Here is a 17,378-nt window from a genome sequence, read left to right on the forward strand (position 1 = left end):
ACAAACTTCAGTTATGAAAACACCTTCTCGCCCCTTAAACCCATGCACCTCTGTGTAAATCTAGGTTTACTTGCATTAACAGAGCCACATGGTGGGTCTAAACATGGTCTGGCACTGAGGAGCAAATATTTAGCACTTTGTAAATAACCTTCAGTGTTGTCACACTTCCCACAATATAGAACAAGAAAGGTGAAGCTATGCAATGATACTGGTTAATAAGCACCATTAGTAATGCTGTCTAAGCTACATTCACTAAGGACTGATGAAGAGCGGCTTTGTGTATGACCCCTGAGTATTCATAAGGATGGGAAAATCATCATACCCGCAATGACTGCATTAGGCCCGCTTTCTGAGCAGATGTCATCAGAGACAGAGAAGGCCTTAGACATTGGCAAACTCTGGTTAGTAGAGAGGTGGGGAGGGAACGTAGGTGCTCCGGGCTGAGTACAGGAATTAGAGAGTGTAGTCCACAAATCACCCGCTCTGTAACCTATAGCATAAATACATAATCAACATTGCAACATTACATAATGATCATCATGCCCTCTCTTCTATTGTCATTAAACTTCCCATGACCGATTAGTTGCATTCCATGAACACAGGGCCTGATTCAGAGCCGGACGCTCTGACCAGAACGCTCGCTCTGAATCAGGGCCCTCCTACATGAAAATGGAGCGGCCTTATGGACGCTCGCATACCTGTGGGTTACCACCCACCGCTTATGCGAGCGTCCATGATGATGGTCGCGATGGTCAAGACCATCGCGACCATCGGGCTTGCGACGGAGACCCTGCTGTAGGGTCTCGCTGCCGCAAGCCCTGGAGTGATTTTGGCTCTATCAGAGCCAAAATCACTCCCACTGACATCACTAGTGATGTCAGTGGGGCCGGCTTCAGACGGTATGGGAACGCCTCCGTCTGGTAGCCACGCCCCCGGCACGCCCACCAAAGGGGGCGTGCTGTCAATCAACATCGACAGCATGCCCCCTTTGGTGCGAGACACGGAGCGACGGAGAGCCCGTCGCTAGCCGGGTCTCGTGCATGCGCACGACGGAGCTCCCGCCGTCGTGCGCATGCGCAGTTGGGCAACATCGACCCGCTTGCGAGCGTCCTGCGCTCGCGAGCGGGTCTGAATGACCCCCACTGTTCCTGTTTTACCCATCAGAATTATAAGAGTGCACACCTAGATTTTGTAATAACAGATCAGCTATAACACACGATAGGGTTGGTGTCACCCAGTGCGGCAACTCACGGTGCCATTAATGTCGAATTAGCATTCTCTGGAGAGTTTGGCCATTTTTTACACTCGCAAATTTACTAATGATAAACTCGGGAGAGAGAAATCTCCTTTGCTACAGGAAAATTCTAGAAAGTTAGCAAACTCTCTTCACTTCACCATCGGCCAAACTCGAGTAACTTTTCACTAGTGAAGATAGGATTCGTGAATTTACCAAGATGAGAGTTTCTAAACTCTCATGAGAATGGACAAAACTCCTGTAAGAATTTGTGAAATCAATTCACCTGCCTGTGAGTTGCGAGTTCGTCAGAAACATACATGTGTATGTGGTCACACACATACACCACTAATGTACGTGTCTGGTCCGGGTGCCGGTTTGTTTGTTTTTTCCAAAACCCGGGGATGCTACGGAGACCGGCGCCAGGATGTAGGGGAGTATTGGTTGTTTTTTTTCAGGTATTCCCAGTGGATTCTATGGGACAAATGAACGGGAACATCTGGCAGCAGGTAAGTATGCGTGAGTGAGATAGGTATATGTATTAAAGTTATACTGTATAGGGTGTGTGCGTACTGTGGTTATATAAGTATTTATTTTACAGTTGGGGTATGGGTGTTGGCCCCCAGCTGGCACTTGTAGTTTCACAAGTGCAAAAGGGCAGGCATGCCGGCTGCAATTCCACTGTAAAATACAATAGTTTTGAACTATTTCCCCCATTAATACCCCTGTACCCACAGCCCAGGGGTGCGAGGAAGAGCCCCGGGCTTCAGAATAAGCCTGGGGTTTCAGGAGATGGGGGACCCCTTCTTGGGGGGTCCCCACCTCCCCAGAGATCCCCGGCTTGGCCTGAACGGCTTGGGGTGTGAATGCTTTGGCTGGGGAGACCCGGTGATAGGGTCTCCTGGCTGTGGCCTTACACACCAGTCGGTTTGGGTCCGGTGCTGGTTTTAAAAATAAGGGGACCCCTATGCATTTGTTTTCCCCCTTAATTTTAGGAACCAGGACAGGCTGAGCAGCCCGCGGCTGGTTATGCTTTTGGGGGGGGACCCTATGTAATTTTTTAAAAAGATTTTATCCTTTTTTTACAGGTAAAGCACACAAGCAGCTTTCACATATCTCACTGATATGTGCAGGCTGCTTGTTCAGGAGTTAGGCAGAGAGAAGACACTGCCATCTCAGTGAGTAATCTCCTTCAAAACTGCTACTCGGGGGAGATATCTCGATCTGCTTCACCATCGGCCAACTCACTCTCAGCTAAACTCACTTCTTAGTAAATTTGTGAGTTTCAAGATCCTCAAATCACCCGAGTTGCTAATCGAGTTTGAAAAAAAAAATTCGATCAGACTCGAATCTTAGTAAATCTACCTCGTAGGGTCAGATTTACTATGCGTCAGTTTGTCAAACTTGCCAATGACCGGCGGCTTTGTTCAGTGGATTTACAGCGATAACAGAAATAAATGCTTTACCAAGCTGAGTTAGCATTTACTTTCGTCGAAGCCCCTAGTTTAACAAAAGAAAAAATGCAAAAAAAACAATGCATCTCTAAGTTCCAGAGTAGAAAAACATCACCCTGATGGAATGGGTCAGGTTGATGTCACTGTATTGTCTGTACAGTGAGAAGTACAGGGATGCAATAATGTCACTAACTGCAAACAAACAAGATAACAGTAGCAAGACAATGGCAGTCCACCTGTCTGGAGCTTTCTAAGAGCTTCGGCATGAACAACTGGGAATAAATGTTATCCCATTTACCAGTCGTGTCACATGGACATTTTTGAACACTGGGGGGCTCAGGCTGAGCTTGATTCTTAGTCGTACATTGCTATTACTGCTTTAGCGGCTTTTGCCTTTGGTCCTGAGTCATAGATTTACTTTAGTGGCACCATCGTTGCGCCTTTGTACAGTGGCGACTCCAGGGGTGGGGCTGCAGTGCAGTCCAAAATTCAAATAGGGGAGCCACACCAACTGCCACCCCAAACATTGCCGGCCGGGACTCACTGGCAGTTAGTGTGGCTCCCCTATTTACAATTTGGACTGGAGCCCCCACTGGCTGTGTCTAAAGGCCCCTACACACTAGACAATATTTTGAACAATATGGCCGATTCCAACGCATCGGAATGACAAATCGTTCAAATCGTCACGTGTGTACGCACTATGGGCTTGATTCAGACCTGCTCACTAGATGCGTTCGCACGCTGCCAAAGTATGCAAATTTCGCAATCGCACGGCAAGGCACTAGCATGCCCACTATGTCTTTGTGTGAGATCGCGGTGTGTATTTAGACGCCCACCTGCCAGTCTTAAGATGCCCACTTTCCCACGTCATCTCCAGGAAGTGTATGCAACAATCTGTAACATAGAGTACCATCAGAAGCGTACGCAGCACTTGTGGTTGACCATACCCTACTGCAAGCACTGCGAGTGCTTCAGTGTGTAATTCAACCATGTGATGTGTACTATGACGCTGCGTCTCAATTATGCACGCCTCTGAAATGGCGGTAAGATGCTCAGACACGCCTGCGTTCACACGACCATCCCCCATCACCACCCATAAATGGCTTGCCCTGTCACTCATTCTAGCGAGCTGTCTATGCGCAGTGAGCGACCACTTCCCGATCGCATGGACTGTTTCGCGCACGTGCACACGCATGCGCAGATTGCAAACATCAGCATGCTGCATGCAAATTAAATAATTAAGCAGCTGTGGGCCAGATTCAGGAACGCAGTTGGCTAATATGCACGCAATCGGCCGATTGTTGCGTTCTGCGCAATCATCGTAGTGCACATGTGTGCAAACTAGCTATTGTGATCGGGATTGCAATAGCTATTGCAGACCCATTGCAGAGTGATTGACAGGCCCATTGCAGAGTGATTGACAGGAAGTGCCATTTGTGGGTGGTGATGGGGGGGGTTTTGTCGGGCATACGTAGGTGTGCCAGTGCATTTCAACAGCATTGCAGGGGCATGCATATGTGGATGTTAGCAATTTCTGAGTCAGATCAGGGCTTGTGCAAGTGTGCGATGCTGTGATGGTACTCAATTGTACCGATGGTTTTGCAGTTTTGCTAAACGTGTGGTAAGTAAAGTGGGCGTCCTTGTGTAGTGTGCGAGGGAATAGCGATCGCAATGAATTAGCATACTATCGCAGTTGAACTGCGTGTGTAATCGCTATTTCACACGCAGTTGCGTAGGGTAGTGAGTCTGGCCCAGTGTCTGCAAAAACTTCAGCAAATGCCTGTGACACTCCCATAGCATGGCCATGAGATGAACCATGGCCCTGATTCAGAGGCGCTCACTGCCACTGCCCACACGCTGGAATTGTGTGCGTTTTTTGTTTTTTTTTATCTCTGGCCGCTCGCAAAGCTGTGGGAGACCACCCACAGCTTGTGCGAGCGGCCAGGAGACCATCGCGATAATCACGACCATCGACCTTGTGACGAGACCCTACGGTAGGGTCTAGGCTTCCGCAAGGCCAAGTAGACTTCCTGCTCTAATAGAGCAGGAAGTCCACTACTGACATCAGTAGTGATGTCAGTAAGACCTCCCTACAAACGCCAGGCGTTCCTAAGGGAATGCCTGCGTTTATCCAGCCACAACCCCTACCCGCCCACAAAACGGGGCGAGCTGTCATTCACCATCGACAACCGCCCCGTCTTGTTGCGAGCCCCGTAGCGACTGAACTTCAGTCACTTGGTGGGGCTCGCGCATGCCGGACGCAGCGCATGCAGTGCCTAAACATCGGGCTACTTGCGAACGGCTGTGAATCAGGGCCCAAGTCTGAATAGCCACCTCCCAGTCAGCGCTTAGGAATGCTCACCACATTTTCAATACATCCCTCCATATGTGTATCTGAAATCCTAACTGTGATTTGCACCTAAATTGCAAGCACAAAGTGCACCTAAAAAAGGCACATTTTTGTTAACTTTGAGAACTGGTTGTATAGACCAGTGGTTCTCAAACTTGGTTCTCAGGACCCTACAAAGGTCACATTTTCCACGTCTCCTGGCAGGTGCACAGGTGTAGTCATTACTGGCTGACACATTTTAAAAGATCCACAGATAGAGCTAATTATTTCACTTGTGATTCTGTGAGGAGACCATTTTTGCACTGAGGACTGAGGGGGCGATTCAGACCCGGACACTATGCCGCGATCGCTCATTTCCAAAAGGGGCCGGGTATGCAAATTCCACAATCGCGCTGTCTGGTGTAAGGACGCCCTCTATGTCTTAGAGAGCGACGGCAGAGTGAGCGCACGCCGGTATAAAGATGCCCACTTTTCTTTCTTAGCACACGTCATCCCCAGGAAGTGTGTGATTAATCAGAACCATCGAGAACCATCGGAGCTGCACACAGCATTTGAGGTAGACCCTACCCCACCGCAAGCACTGCGATCACTGCAGGCTGAAATACAGCCAAGTGACGTGTACAATGAAGCTTCCATGCTAATTATGCACACCACTAAAACTCTGGGCCTGATTCAGAGCCGGACGCTATTTGCGCTCGCTCGTTCAGAAAAAGGGGCTGGATATTTAAATAGAGCGCTCGCTCTTTGCGGTCTGTTGACACCTCTATGTCTGAGCGAGTGAACGAAACATGCGCTCGCTATTTTGTAAAGACACCCCTGGCCGCTCGCATCCTACGTCATCTCCGCTATTTATTAGATTAATCGAGTACATCGAAAGGCGTATGAACTGCTCACAGTGCTTGTGGTAGGATTTTCCTACCGCAGTCATGCGAGCAGTTCTGGCTAAAAGACAACCAAGTGACGTGGTCGATGACGCTGCTTTGTTAATTATGCACACCCTTAAAACGCCCGTTTTGACAGTTTGGCATGCCTGCGTTCGGATCTCCACTCCCCGTTTTCAAGCACCTTCCCCTGTTACCACCCATAAACGCCTCATCCTGTCACTCAAAATAGCAGGCATTCGCTATTTTGCGAGCACACAATTTCCAACCGCAATGACTGGTTCGCGCATGCATATTACAACCCATACGCATGCGCAGTTGTGCGAATATCGCTCGGAGCAAACGAGCTGCCGCTTACGAGCAGCTCTGAATCAGGCCCTCTGTTTTGATGCCCCGCAGCACCACTCCCCCGTTCATAAGCATCTTCCCCTGTTACCACCCACAAACGGCACTATCTGTCACTCAAAGTAGCGCTCAGTCTTTGTGCTACGAGCGCACGATTCCCGATCGCAGTGACTGGTTTGGGCACGCGCACCGCATTGCATGCACATGTGGAGACGTGGGACAATTGCCCATAGCAAGCGATCGCGGCTTAGCGTCCGGGTCTGAATCAGACCCTGAGTTTGAGAACCTGTGGTATAGACAAGATGCATCCAGCTCAGCAAGAATAGTCAATGTTTTACTCCGGTGGAGAGCAGCAGTATATGCACCTGGCTGACACCAGGAGGCGTGGCTGTAGCAACTAAGATTACAGTACACAATTTAATACACAATACAGTAAATGACTGAATGGTTTTATTAAAAGCTAATAAAGTCGCATTAACCATGTAAAAGGTAATTAGAACAAGATGCAATGACAAAAACAAACTATTAAATTCAAACCAACACACACATTTGTCACCTTCTCCTTTAAATGATGAATTGAAAATATACTTTATTGCTGAGGACCAATTGCAAAGATCATTGATTTAATGCAAATAGATCACATCAGCCAAATGATTACAGTATTATTAAAGTATTAGCATAATTGGGAGGGATTCAAATGCAACCAGCCAATCAGAAATGATTGCCATCATTAGATGTCATTTTGCACGAGGGATCCAGCATCCACACGTGATCCTCTGTAAACAGGAACATATGAATCTTTCTTGTTGTCAGCATTGGACACATTTTGTGTAAGCATGTCTTGCTGCACTTTGGCCGCAATTACACAACACACACTATCAGTGTGCGTGCAACGCAAATAATACCTCTATTCCACCAAAAACCCAGGTCCGACCTGGGTTTTTGGACATGGTTCCAACCCTGGTCAGACCCATTTACACTGCACCTTTGATCTGGGTTACTCACAGGTCAGCCCTGTTCACACTGAACTCAGGTCTGCCCTGCTAAACCTGTTAGGTCATAAAAAGTGGGAGGTGACTGCTCCACAACCACCAATCCGCTCATTTTAGGCATGATCCAGGTCAGATAACCCAGGTTGCACCGTTTACACTGCACCATTACCTGGGTCCATCCTGGGTCCAACCCTGGTAGCTACCTGGGTTGGATTGCAGGGTCACTTGACCCAGGTTATTTTTCAGGGACCCTTTTACACTGTGCTGCGACCCGGGTAGAACTAGCAATAACCCAGGTTTTTGCTCTGGTGTAAAAGGGGTATTACAAGGAAAAAGCAGTGCAAATTAGATTTGTGTCCAACTCTACACTAGCCACTGATTTTTCCAGGTGGCAAAATACAAAAGGCTTACAAATAGTGTAATGACACATGTCTGTCCATGGGGAAAACTGTTTTCTGCTCACATAAGAATGATTCAGCTCTAAAATATTACATCAATTTTTTATTTGTGTTGCCGTTTGTATTTATCCTTCAAATATAGTGTACAGGAGATGTGTGTGTGTGTGTGTGTGTGTGTGTGTGTGTGTGTGTGTGTGTGCGAGCGTGCACATGCCAATCATAACTTTAAAGAACAGATCATTTCATGTGAACTACTCCTATTTGTCCAATGAAGTGAGAGCCAATCTGATCATCTAAAATGTTAGAAACTGCACCATGGTAGTGGTATGGCCTCTGAAGGCCTCATTTATCACTGAGTATTATCTCCCCTCCCCCGCATAAACCAGCATGGGATCGTTCCTCAATTCTCCAGATCTCTTGTGCATGCAGAAAGATCTGGGGGAGTGACAGACGACCCCACATAAGCGCACAGCGGACAATATCATGCCCACACATGGAACAATATAGCTGCGATATCGTTCCAATCCGTTGGATCAGCCGCTATATCGCTCCGTGTGTGGGGGTCTTAAGACTGTTATTTGCGGCTCAGCTGAGAAGGCACAGTACTTGGAACAGTACAACTCCCATTGAGGCATGGTTACTAGACACGGTTATCATGTTGGATTATTGTGTTGTGTCTTTGGAGGTTAATTTATTTTCAGTATCATTTTATATTGTCTTAAAACTCCTATATTTCTTATTTTTTATTCCAGTTTTCCCTTCTAGTTGGGAATAATAATTTCATATTACTGTAGGGGAATTCTCAGACACAGATGCTTTTAAATCAGCCCTAAGTGACTGCAGTTATACACATATAAAATGTGAGCATTATATACTTACATTGGATTTTGAGGTGGTGTAAGTGAGTAGTAACAAAGCCTGGAAGGAATAAGAAAGAAAATAGTTACTGTAACTCATCTATGTAACATAAAACAGGCAAATAAGTTGCAGTATGTTGCCTCCAGGTTGTAACCTCTGGAAAGTATGCACCATGTGCCCTGCTGTAAATGCTTTCCTTGTTTACCTTAGGTACTGTAAGGGGTGTAGGAACCGGGGGGAAGGGGGGCAGAGGGGCCAGTTGCCCCCCATGATTTCTGTTAGGTGGGCAAGGACTGTATTTTGTCCCCCCATGAACTTTTACACAAAAGCGAATGGGGATGAATTAAATGAAAAAGGGGATGAAGCGATAATAGCCAACTGTTGTCATTTCTGTTTATCAAAAATGAAGTTATCTTCATGTTTGTTCTGCGGACATTTTCTTCTAGAAACTCTTTTTTATTTTCTTTCTCATTTTGCTATCACAACTTCCAATAAGCATAAGCAGACACACAAGACCGGGAAACTGCACTTCCCTTTGACTGTTCTTGTAAATTGTACGACAGAGAGAGCGGATGATTGCGGCCTGCGGACGGTTTAAAATGGCAGCAGTCTCACTGTCGCCAGATCATAGCACATACCAGATATTATAGCACATACCAGATATTATAGCACATACCATAACCAGTGAGACAGTGATATAGATTTTAAAATACTCTCAATCTAATGAGATTAGGCTGTCAACAAAATTTGAATAGTAAATAGGTTAATGACTATACAAAATGTAAACTTTTAAGATTAATAATTGGATTTATCTATCTTTCTAACAGCTATTGTACTAATTGTTAGTTAATATTAATATTTATTTAATAATGTATAAATAAATTTTTTTAGTAAAATAAACAATGAATCTGGGGAACCCCAGAAACACTGACAAAAATGAACATAGGATTGGAGTCTTTGTATATCTACAGTCACTGTTACAACTGTCATAAAATGAGAAAATGTGGCTCCAGGCCCTGTAATAGTCCTTGGCCTTTTGCCCCCTCATGAAAATGATCGTTCCTACACCCCTAGCTTCTGTAGGTTTTCAAACAAAAATTCCATGTTATGAACAGAGAACAATTAGGGGTCATATTGGGCATGCACAGTCTGCACTAGGAATGGTTTTATATGATCTCATCTGTCAAACAATGATCTGTTTCATCACACACATATTACAGTTTTCAAAAGACAACATAGAACAATCATTACAGCAAATGCTGAAAGTAAAGGCAGCATACACTGTACAATATCGGCCTGACCAACTGACTATTGGCTGAACGGGCTGGTAATTGCACAATATGGGCTGATTCAGAGGTGGACGCAGTGTGGATGGCACATGCAGTTGGTTGATATTTTAAGTCTGTGCATGCGTCTGAGTTGCATTGCAATTGCATCATGGTGGTTGCCACCTGCGGCTGTGACAGCGGTTGCGTCTTTATGCTAATGCCGCGACCAATTCTGAGGCGCCCACAGATGGCAGCGCTAATTCGTCTTGGTGCTTCTTTAGATGCGCCGTCAGTGCACCATTGGTCGCAATATCGAAACTTGCACCAGCCCTGTTGCATGTGTCATTTCCCCATCTGTGTATGACCCCCTATGTGAGCAGGTGAGTGTCTGTGTACGTAACCACTTTCACCGACCTGCCCAACTCCATACTAAGACACCACCCTGTCAATGCTCACTAAATTTTCAATACACTTCTCCCTGCGTGCTCCTAAAACTAGCTGTGACTCTGTACGGACACAACCGGGACACATGCGCAGTAGCAAAAATTCGTCCCGCCACGTCCAACAGCAGCAGTGTGAAGTACACCACTGAATCAGGCCCTACATATACATTTAAGGAGGTATCATTGAATGCTATGAGGCTCACAAGGAAAGTTCACAGGGTCACATGGGGCTTTATATAGCATAGATACAGCTTGATATAGATATAGATTATATATATATATATATATATATTTATGTTTTTTTATTATTTATTTTTTTCGTTCTAAGCTACAGTATAACCCTGCATTTCCCCAAGTAGCTGTTTGGATGGCACATTCAATCTTTATGGGGATTACTAATGGTTATTTTGTAAAGATCTGACAAAGCAGCTCAAGTGGAGTTTTGCTGGGGTGAATTCCAGCGTGCATTCACTCCAAGGGTAATAACTATTTAATGAGGGTGAGGGCAATTGTGAACAGCTTGGCACTGGCGAATCTGCGCTGTTTATGATAAATTTGGTTAAAAAATTTCTGAGCATTTTTGCATATTAATAAAACTTGAGATTTGATCAGAATAAAACCCTAGAAAAGCGCTAAAAAATGCCGCACACATGGGCTGTAAGTAGCTTAGTGCAAGATAAAACTCAGAACATAATAATAGAAAGATGTGTACGTGCTATTTTCTGGGAATTAGGCTACGCTAACAGATATGTGTGGGCTCACTAATCAATGATCCCAATGCATGTAGTGCCATAGGGCATTATTCAGAGTTGGGAATGGAGTAAGATATAGCAAATAACTGGGCATCTTGGTACAACCATGTTGTACTGCAGGTGGGGCAGATTTAAAATGTGCAGAAACCGTATGAAATCATCTCTAATTAAACTCCAGCAAAAGTTCTATAATTCAGGGAATAAGGCAGGCAAGTTCCTAGCTCGTAAACTGCGCAAACGTCAGGCCAGAAATAGGATTGAATATTTAATTACACCCAATAATAAGAAACTACTTAACCCCGCTGAGATTGCAAACGCCTTTGCTGAGTATTACGCGGGACTGTATAATCTACATACTGACAGTACTATAACACAACCGTCTGGCGCTTCTATTTCTTCCTTTTTAAGTGACATTACTTTTCCTCAGTTAGGAGAGGAAGCTTTGGCTGTTTTAAATGCCCCTTGGACCGAACAAGAAACTTTGAGTGTTGTCAAAGCATTGCGCGTGGGGAAATCCCCTGGTCCGGATGGGTTTACTAATTCATTTTATAAACACTTTGCGAATTTGATTTCTCCCATACTTACTTCCTTATTTAATTTTGTTTCCGGTCAGGGTAGCTTTCCAACAGAGATGTTGGAAGCTCAAATTATCACCTTACTTAAACCAGGTAAACCTCCTTCCTCCTGTCCGAATTTTCGCCCAATAGCCCTACTCAATTCAGACATCAAAATTTATGCCAAGATGGTAGCCAGTCGGATGGCCCCTTTTATTCCCCTTTTGATTCATCCGGACCAGGTGGGCTTCGTCAGCGGCAGACAAGCATCAGATAACACTCGCAGGGTCTTTGATTTAGCAGAGATGATGTTGAGGCGAAGTAAGGAGTTTATTCTCCTTTCCCTAGATGCCGAGAAGGTGTTTGATCGCCTTCATTGGCTGTTCCTTTACGAATCACTAAGTCATTTTGGTTTTCAGGGTGCTATTTTGAAGTCTATCAAGGCACTTTACAGTAATCCCACAGCTAGAGTGTTTAGTAATGGCTTGCTTTCATCCCCATTTAACATTAGAAACGGTACAAGACAGGGGTGTCCCCTATCCCCACTTATGTACGTTTTAGCCATTGAACCATTAGCTTCAGCAATTAGAAATTCCCCTTCATTTCCTGGAGTGTCAGTTGGTTCAACTTCACATAAATTATGTTTGTTTGCAGACGATATTCTTTTGTTTGTAACTAACCCTATTGCTTCGCTACCAACCCTCCACGGTATACTAGACAAATTTAGTGCAGCTTCGCTATACAAACTTAACACCACCAAGACTGAGGCCCTACCTTTTAACATACCTGATCTTGTTTTGTCACGTCTACAAGCTCAATACAGGTATAATTGGAAAATGGATTATCTTCTCTATCTTGGTATTAATATTCCGAACAGACTAGATAACTTTGCTAGGATAAATTTTGATCCAACAATAAAACATATAGCCGAACTGTTACATAATTGGTTGGGCTTCGAGGTTTCCTGGCTGGGTCGTCTTGCAGCATTTAAAATGATGATTTTGCCAAAGTTAATGTATCTATTTCGCACCATTCCCTTTTCGGTCCCAAAACACTTTCTCATTAAGGCTCGTAAACTAATTGTGTCTTATATATGGAAAGGTAAAACTTCACGGCTAGCTTATCAGCGTTTGACTAAACCTAAAATCCTGGGGGGGTTTCAAATCCCAGACCTAGAGTTATATCAGTCAGCGTGTTTAGTTTCACAAATTAGTGACTGGTTTCTTCCCCCTAACACTAAACCTTGGGTTGACTTAGAAAGGGCACTAATGAAAGAGTACCCCTTAGTGAATTTAATTTGGACACCCAAACAAATGCGTCCTTTATCGAATAATACCCCTAGGGCCATAATAGACTCTCTTAAAAGCTGGGATGACATGATACTTCAATCTAAATGTATCAAATTGCCGGCTAAATCCTTGTCTTTAGCCGCTATAGCACGTTTAATTCCGGATCTATCGGTGGCGATTTGGCGCTCATGTGGGATTGAAACCATCGCTGACATTTCGAGTTCTTCCTCTCTAATCCCGTTTTCTCAAATTCAATCCCAATTTCAGTTGCCTCCTGGAGAGCTTTTCTCCTATCTTCGAATTCAGCATTGGGTGGTTAATATTATAAAGGTATGTGGTTCCTTGGAGTTACCTTCGCCTGATATCTTGGCTAAATTAACAAGAGGTAATTCTAAAGGTACTATTGGTTTTTGGTACTCCATGTGCCTCGAGGCTTGCCCTCCAGTTAAATCTAAGTCCCAAGAGCAATGGGAGTCTGATCTTCAGGAGGCCTATACTCCCCAGCAATGGGAATCTAATTTCACTACTGCCCACAAATTGTCCAAATGTTATAACCATTTAGAATTACAGTATAAAATACTTCATAGGCTATATTTCACTCCAGCCAAATTACACATAATTTGGCCAACGCAATCAAAATATTGTTGGAGGTGTAATATGAGTGTTGGAGACATATTTCATATTTTTAGGAGTTGCTCTCATATTCAGGCTTTCTGGAAAGATTTATTTGATTTGCTTTCCAAGGTATTGAAAGTGAATATCCAGCCATCCCTTTCTTTGGCGTTACTTCACGTCTATCCTGTAGGTATGCCCAAAATTGACTGTTATTTAGTTTGTCATGTTCTTCTAGCGGCCAAGACAGCAATAGCTGCAATCTTCTTCTCTTCCTTCTATTCATAAAATTATGCATAAGGTACAATTCGCATTTTTGATGGAAACTGTAGACGTTGCATACTCCACGTCTGCTGTTTCGCCATTGAGGTTATGGTTTAAATGGCAGGAATTTGTATCTGTTGGTGAAGGTGCAGACCTTATGCTTAAAGATATGCCTTCTGTATGAAAATATTTTGGGTATTAGTCTTTACTGGGATTTAGGCATTTTGAATATGATACAATTTATATGTACTGTATATTTTTGTGAACTGTGGTACCTTCTCTTTTTCTCTTTTTCATTTCGGTTCTATATTTTCTCCCCTTGTTCTATTTTCTTTTTATGTTACTTATTTTATGTAATTTATTTGCAACTATTATAATTGTAAGTAATGTGTTTTTACTTTGTTTTTATTTTATTTCACTACTACTGTATTTGTGTTTTTCTTGTTGAAAAATCAATAAAAAATGTATTGAAAAGAAAAAAAAAATTAAGCTGTCCAGCATTTGTGGGCTACATGCAGAGGCAGCCAGTACTTACCCTACATGCAAAAATAGTTATGTATTTGCACCTTTTGCATTGCAACATGGTTTGTCCAGGTTCACAGTAATACTCCTTTCACATCAGAATGCCGGGTCGCACCCAGGATTTTGTTCACACATCCATCCCGGGTACAACCTGCCTGAGACCCCTTTCAAATGGCCGGCCTGATCTGATTTATTGCCGGGTCGATGATGTCACCACCATCACGTGCTGAGACGGTGCTTGGAGATGAGATCATCTCCAAGCGTTGGCTCTTCCTATGCTGTGAACAGGACCCGGGTCGCATTGACCTGGGTTACCCGTTCACACTACATCGCGAGCTGGGTTGAACACTTGCTTGTGACCAATGTTGAAATGCTTATTTCAACCTGTCCCTTTCACACTGCACAGTAACCCGGGTTGCTGCGCGTTCACGTGCAATAACCCGGGCTATTGCTTATAGTGTGAAAGGGGTATTACTTGCTCTATCTTACTCGATTCCCAACTCTGAATCAGTCCCTTTGTGCACTATTATCACACCTGTCTTATCAGGATCAGAACTGTCTGTGTGAATTAGTTCTTAAGTTTGCTAACAGGCGCACCATAAACCAGTAGGGCAATTTTCTGAATAGTGTCGGCATGCAGTAAATGAAGTTGCACTCTGACACACAGAATATATTTTGTTTGAAATGTGTTTCTATATATGACAGGAGCTCTATATACACATGTATTATATATATATATATATATATATATATATATATACAAATCAATTTGTTTTATTTGTCTTAAAAGTCAGCTCTACTTGCAATATTCATGTTCATTGTTAGTCCTATCTAATATCTGAAACAAGCTGAGCCTATATCATACAATTAATGGGCAGGAGCCTCTTAAAATCCATGTTTTGGGGTAGAAGATCTTTGCAATAGCTGGTATCAACAACAATGGCCTTGAAAGTAACATTATCCATGTAGAAATTACAGATGTGCGCAGATTCCCGTGTTTTGATTTTTGGTTCTAAATCATCATCATGTTTTGGTTTTGGTAAAACCACACTCAGGTGTTTTGGTTTGGTTTTCTTTAAAATCATGTAACTTTGAGCTGTTTTTGTTCCCATAGTATTATTAACATCAATAAACATTAATTTCCAGTCATGCCCAGTAAATTATGGCCCTCATTCAGAGCCACTCGCTAGCGGCAGTACGCTCGTTCAGAGCGATGTTCGCACATCTGCGCATGCGTACGGTTTTTAGTACGCATGTGCGAACCAGTCAGTGCGGCCGAAATTCGTTGGTACGCAATATAGCGAGGGCCTGCTATTTTGAGTGACAGAATGAGGCGTATGTGGGTGGTAACAGGGGAAGGTGCTTGAAAACGGGGAGTGGAGATCCGAACGCAGGCGTGCTTAAAGGTCAAAACGGGCGTTTTAAGGGAGTGCATAATTAATACAGCAGCGTCATTGACCACGTCACTTGGTTCTTTTTAACTCAGAACTGCTCGCAAAATAGCGGTTGAAAACACCAACCACAAGAATAGCGAGCAGTTCATACGCTGTACGATGTACTCGATTAATCTAATAAATAGCGGACATGACGTATGGTGCGTGCGGCCAGGGGGCGTTTTTATCAAATAAACGAGCGTATGTTTTGCTCGCTCGTTCAGACTTAGAGGTGGGAACAGACTGCAATTTGCGAACGGATCATTTGAATAGCCACCCCTTGTTTTTGAACGAACGACCACAAATAGCGAATGGCTCTGAATCAGGCCCAATGACCACCTCACAGCACCTGAAATAATGAGAGATGGACTTAAATGCAATCCAAACACACCAACTTGTTTAGAAGACCCAAGTTGGGACTCAGGACCTCATTCAGAGGCGGTCGCTCGGGAGCGATCGGTAGCTCCCAAAGTGATCGAGAATATGCAAAGCGAGTGCTCAATCGCAACACACATCGTAAGCGCGGAAACTCCCACAACAATGAAAGAACACCTCCTATCTATACGGGCTAATTCAGAGTCGGTCGCAGGCGGCAACCTACGTCAGCACGATTAACACCTGTTACATTGTTAATTGCCTACAAACATCGGTTGAGGCAGAAACCATCGCCTGCTCTCGCAATGCTTAAGGCAGACCCTGGGCTACCTTTAGCACTGCGAGCAGTAGCATCGTTATTGGAACGAGATGACGTGTGTGATGACTCGCTCAGTAATATATGCACGCCCTTAAAACGCTCTTTTTAAGGTCAACCACGCCTGCGTTCTCGCCCCCGTTCACAAGCACCTTCCCCTGTAACCACCCACAAACGGCACGAAATGTCAATCACAGCTATAACCTCGTAGTGACTAGCGAGCAAGAGGATTGCGGTTGGAAAGACAGGCTTGCGCACGCGCACTGCCATGTGTGCGCATGCGCAGTTGAAAAAAACATCGTTCGCTACGTCCAATCGCTCCGTGCGACCGCCTCTGAATGAGGTCCTCAATTCTATTCCAAACCCCAAAGTGTTTTGAAGCAAAGGACTCAGGCCCTGATTCAGAGCCGGACGCTCTGACAGAGCGCTCGCTCTGAATCAGGGCCGGGCTATTTTATTTTAGAACGGCCTCCTGGCCGTTCGCATAGCTGTGGGTGACCACCCATAGCTATAGCGAGTGGCCAGGAAGATGGTCGCGATAGTCTTGACCATCGCGACCATCGGGCTTGCGACGAGACCCTTGTGGTAGGGTCTCATTGCCACAAGCCCCAGAGAGATTTCGGCTCTAACAGAGCCGAAATCTCTCCCATTGACATCACTCGTGATGTCAGTGGGGCCGCCCCCAAGTGAAGGCGTTCACATGGGAACGCCTCCGTTTGGGCAGCCACTCCCCCGGCCCTCCCACCAAAGGGGGCGTGCTGTCACTCAACATCGACAGCACGCCCACTTTGGTACAAGACCCGGAGCGACGGATTGCCTGTCGCTATCCGGGGCTCGCGCATGCGCATGACGGAGCCGGCTCTGTTGTGCGCATGCACTCTGGGCCACCATCGACCCGGTTGCGAGCGCTCAGCGCTTGAGACCGGGTCTGAATCAGGCCCTCAGTTCAATTCTGAACCCTAAAGGTTGAGTGTGTTCAGGTTTCCGCAAAACCACACTGCTCAACTCTAGTAGAAATGCCTGGGAAATATAGCAGAG

General features: G+C 44.8%; 1 protein-coding gene across 1 annotated transcript in view; it reads right to left on the reverse strand.

Moving 5' to 3' along the window:
* STRC (stereocilin) overlaps nucleotides 1–17,378 on the reverse strand; it is an 86,201-nt gene that overhangs the window by 20,503 nt on the left and 48,320 nt on the right. Inside the window, exons 12-13 of the mRNA XM_088473003.1 lie at nucleotides 8,534–8,572; nucleotides 323–490 (exon numbers count right to left, since the gene is read on the reverse strand). Coding sequence (XP_088329129.1) covers nucleotides 323–490; nucleotides 8,534–8,572 — 207 coding nt within the window. The remainder of the gene's footprint in view (nucleotides 1–322; nucleotides 491–8,533; nucleotides 8,573–17,378) is intronic.

This window comes from Taudactylus pleione, unplaced genomic scaffold (genome assembly GCF_031769625.1).
Source record: "Taudactylus pleione unplaced genomic scaffold, aTauple2 ptg000129l, whole genome shotgun sequence".
Lineage (NCBI taxonomy): Eukaryota > Metazoa > Chordata > Amphibia > Anura > Myobatrachidae > Taudactylus > Taudactylus pleione.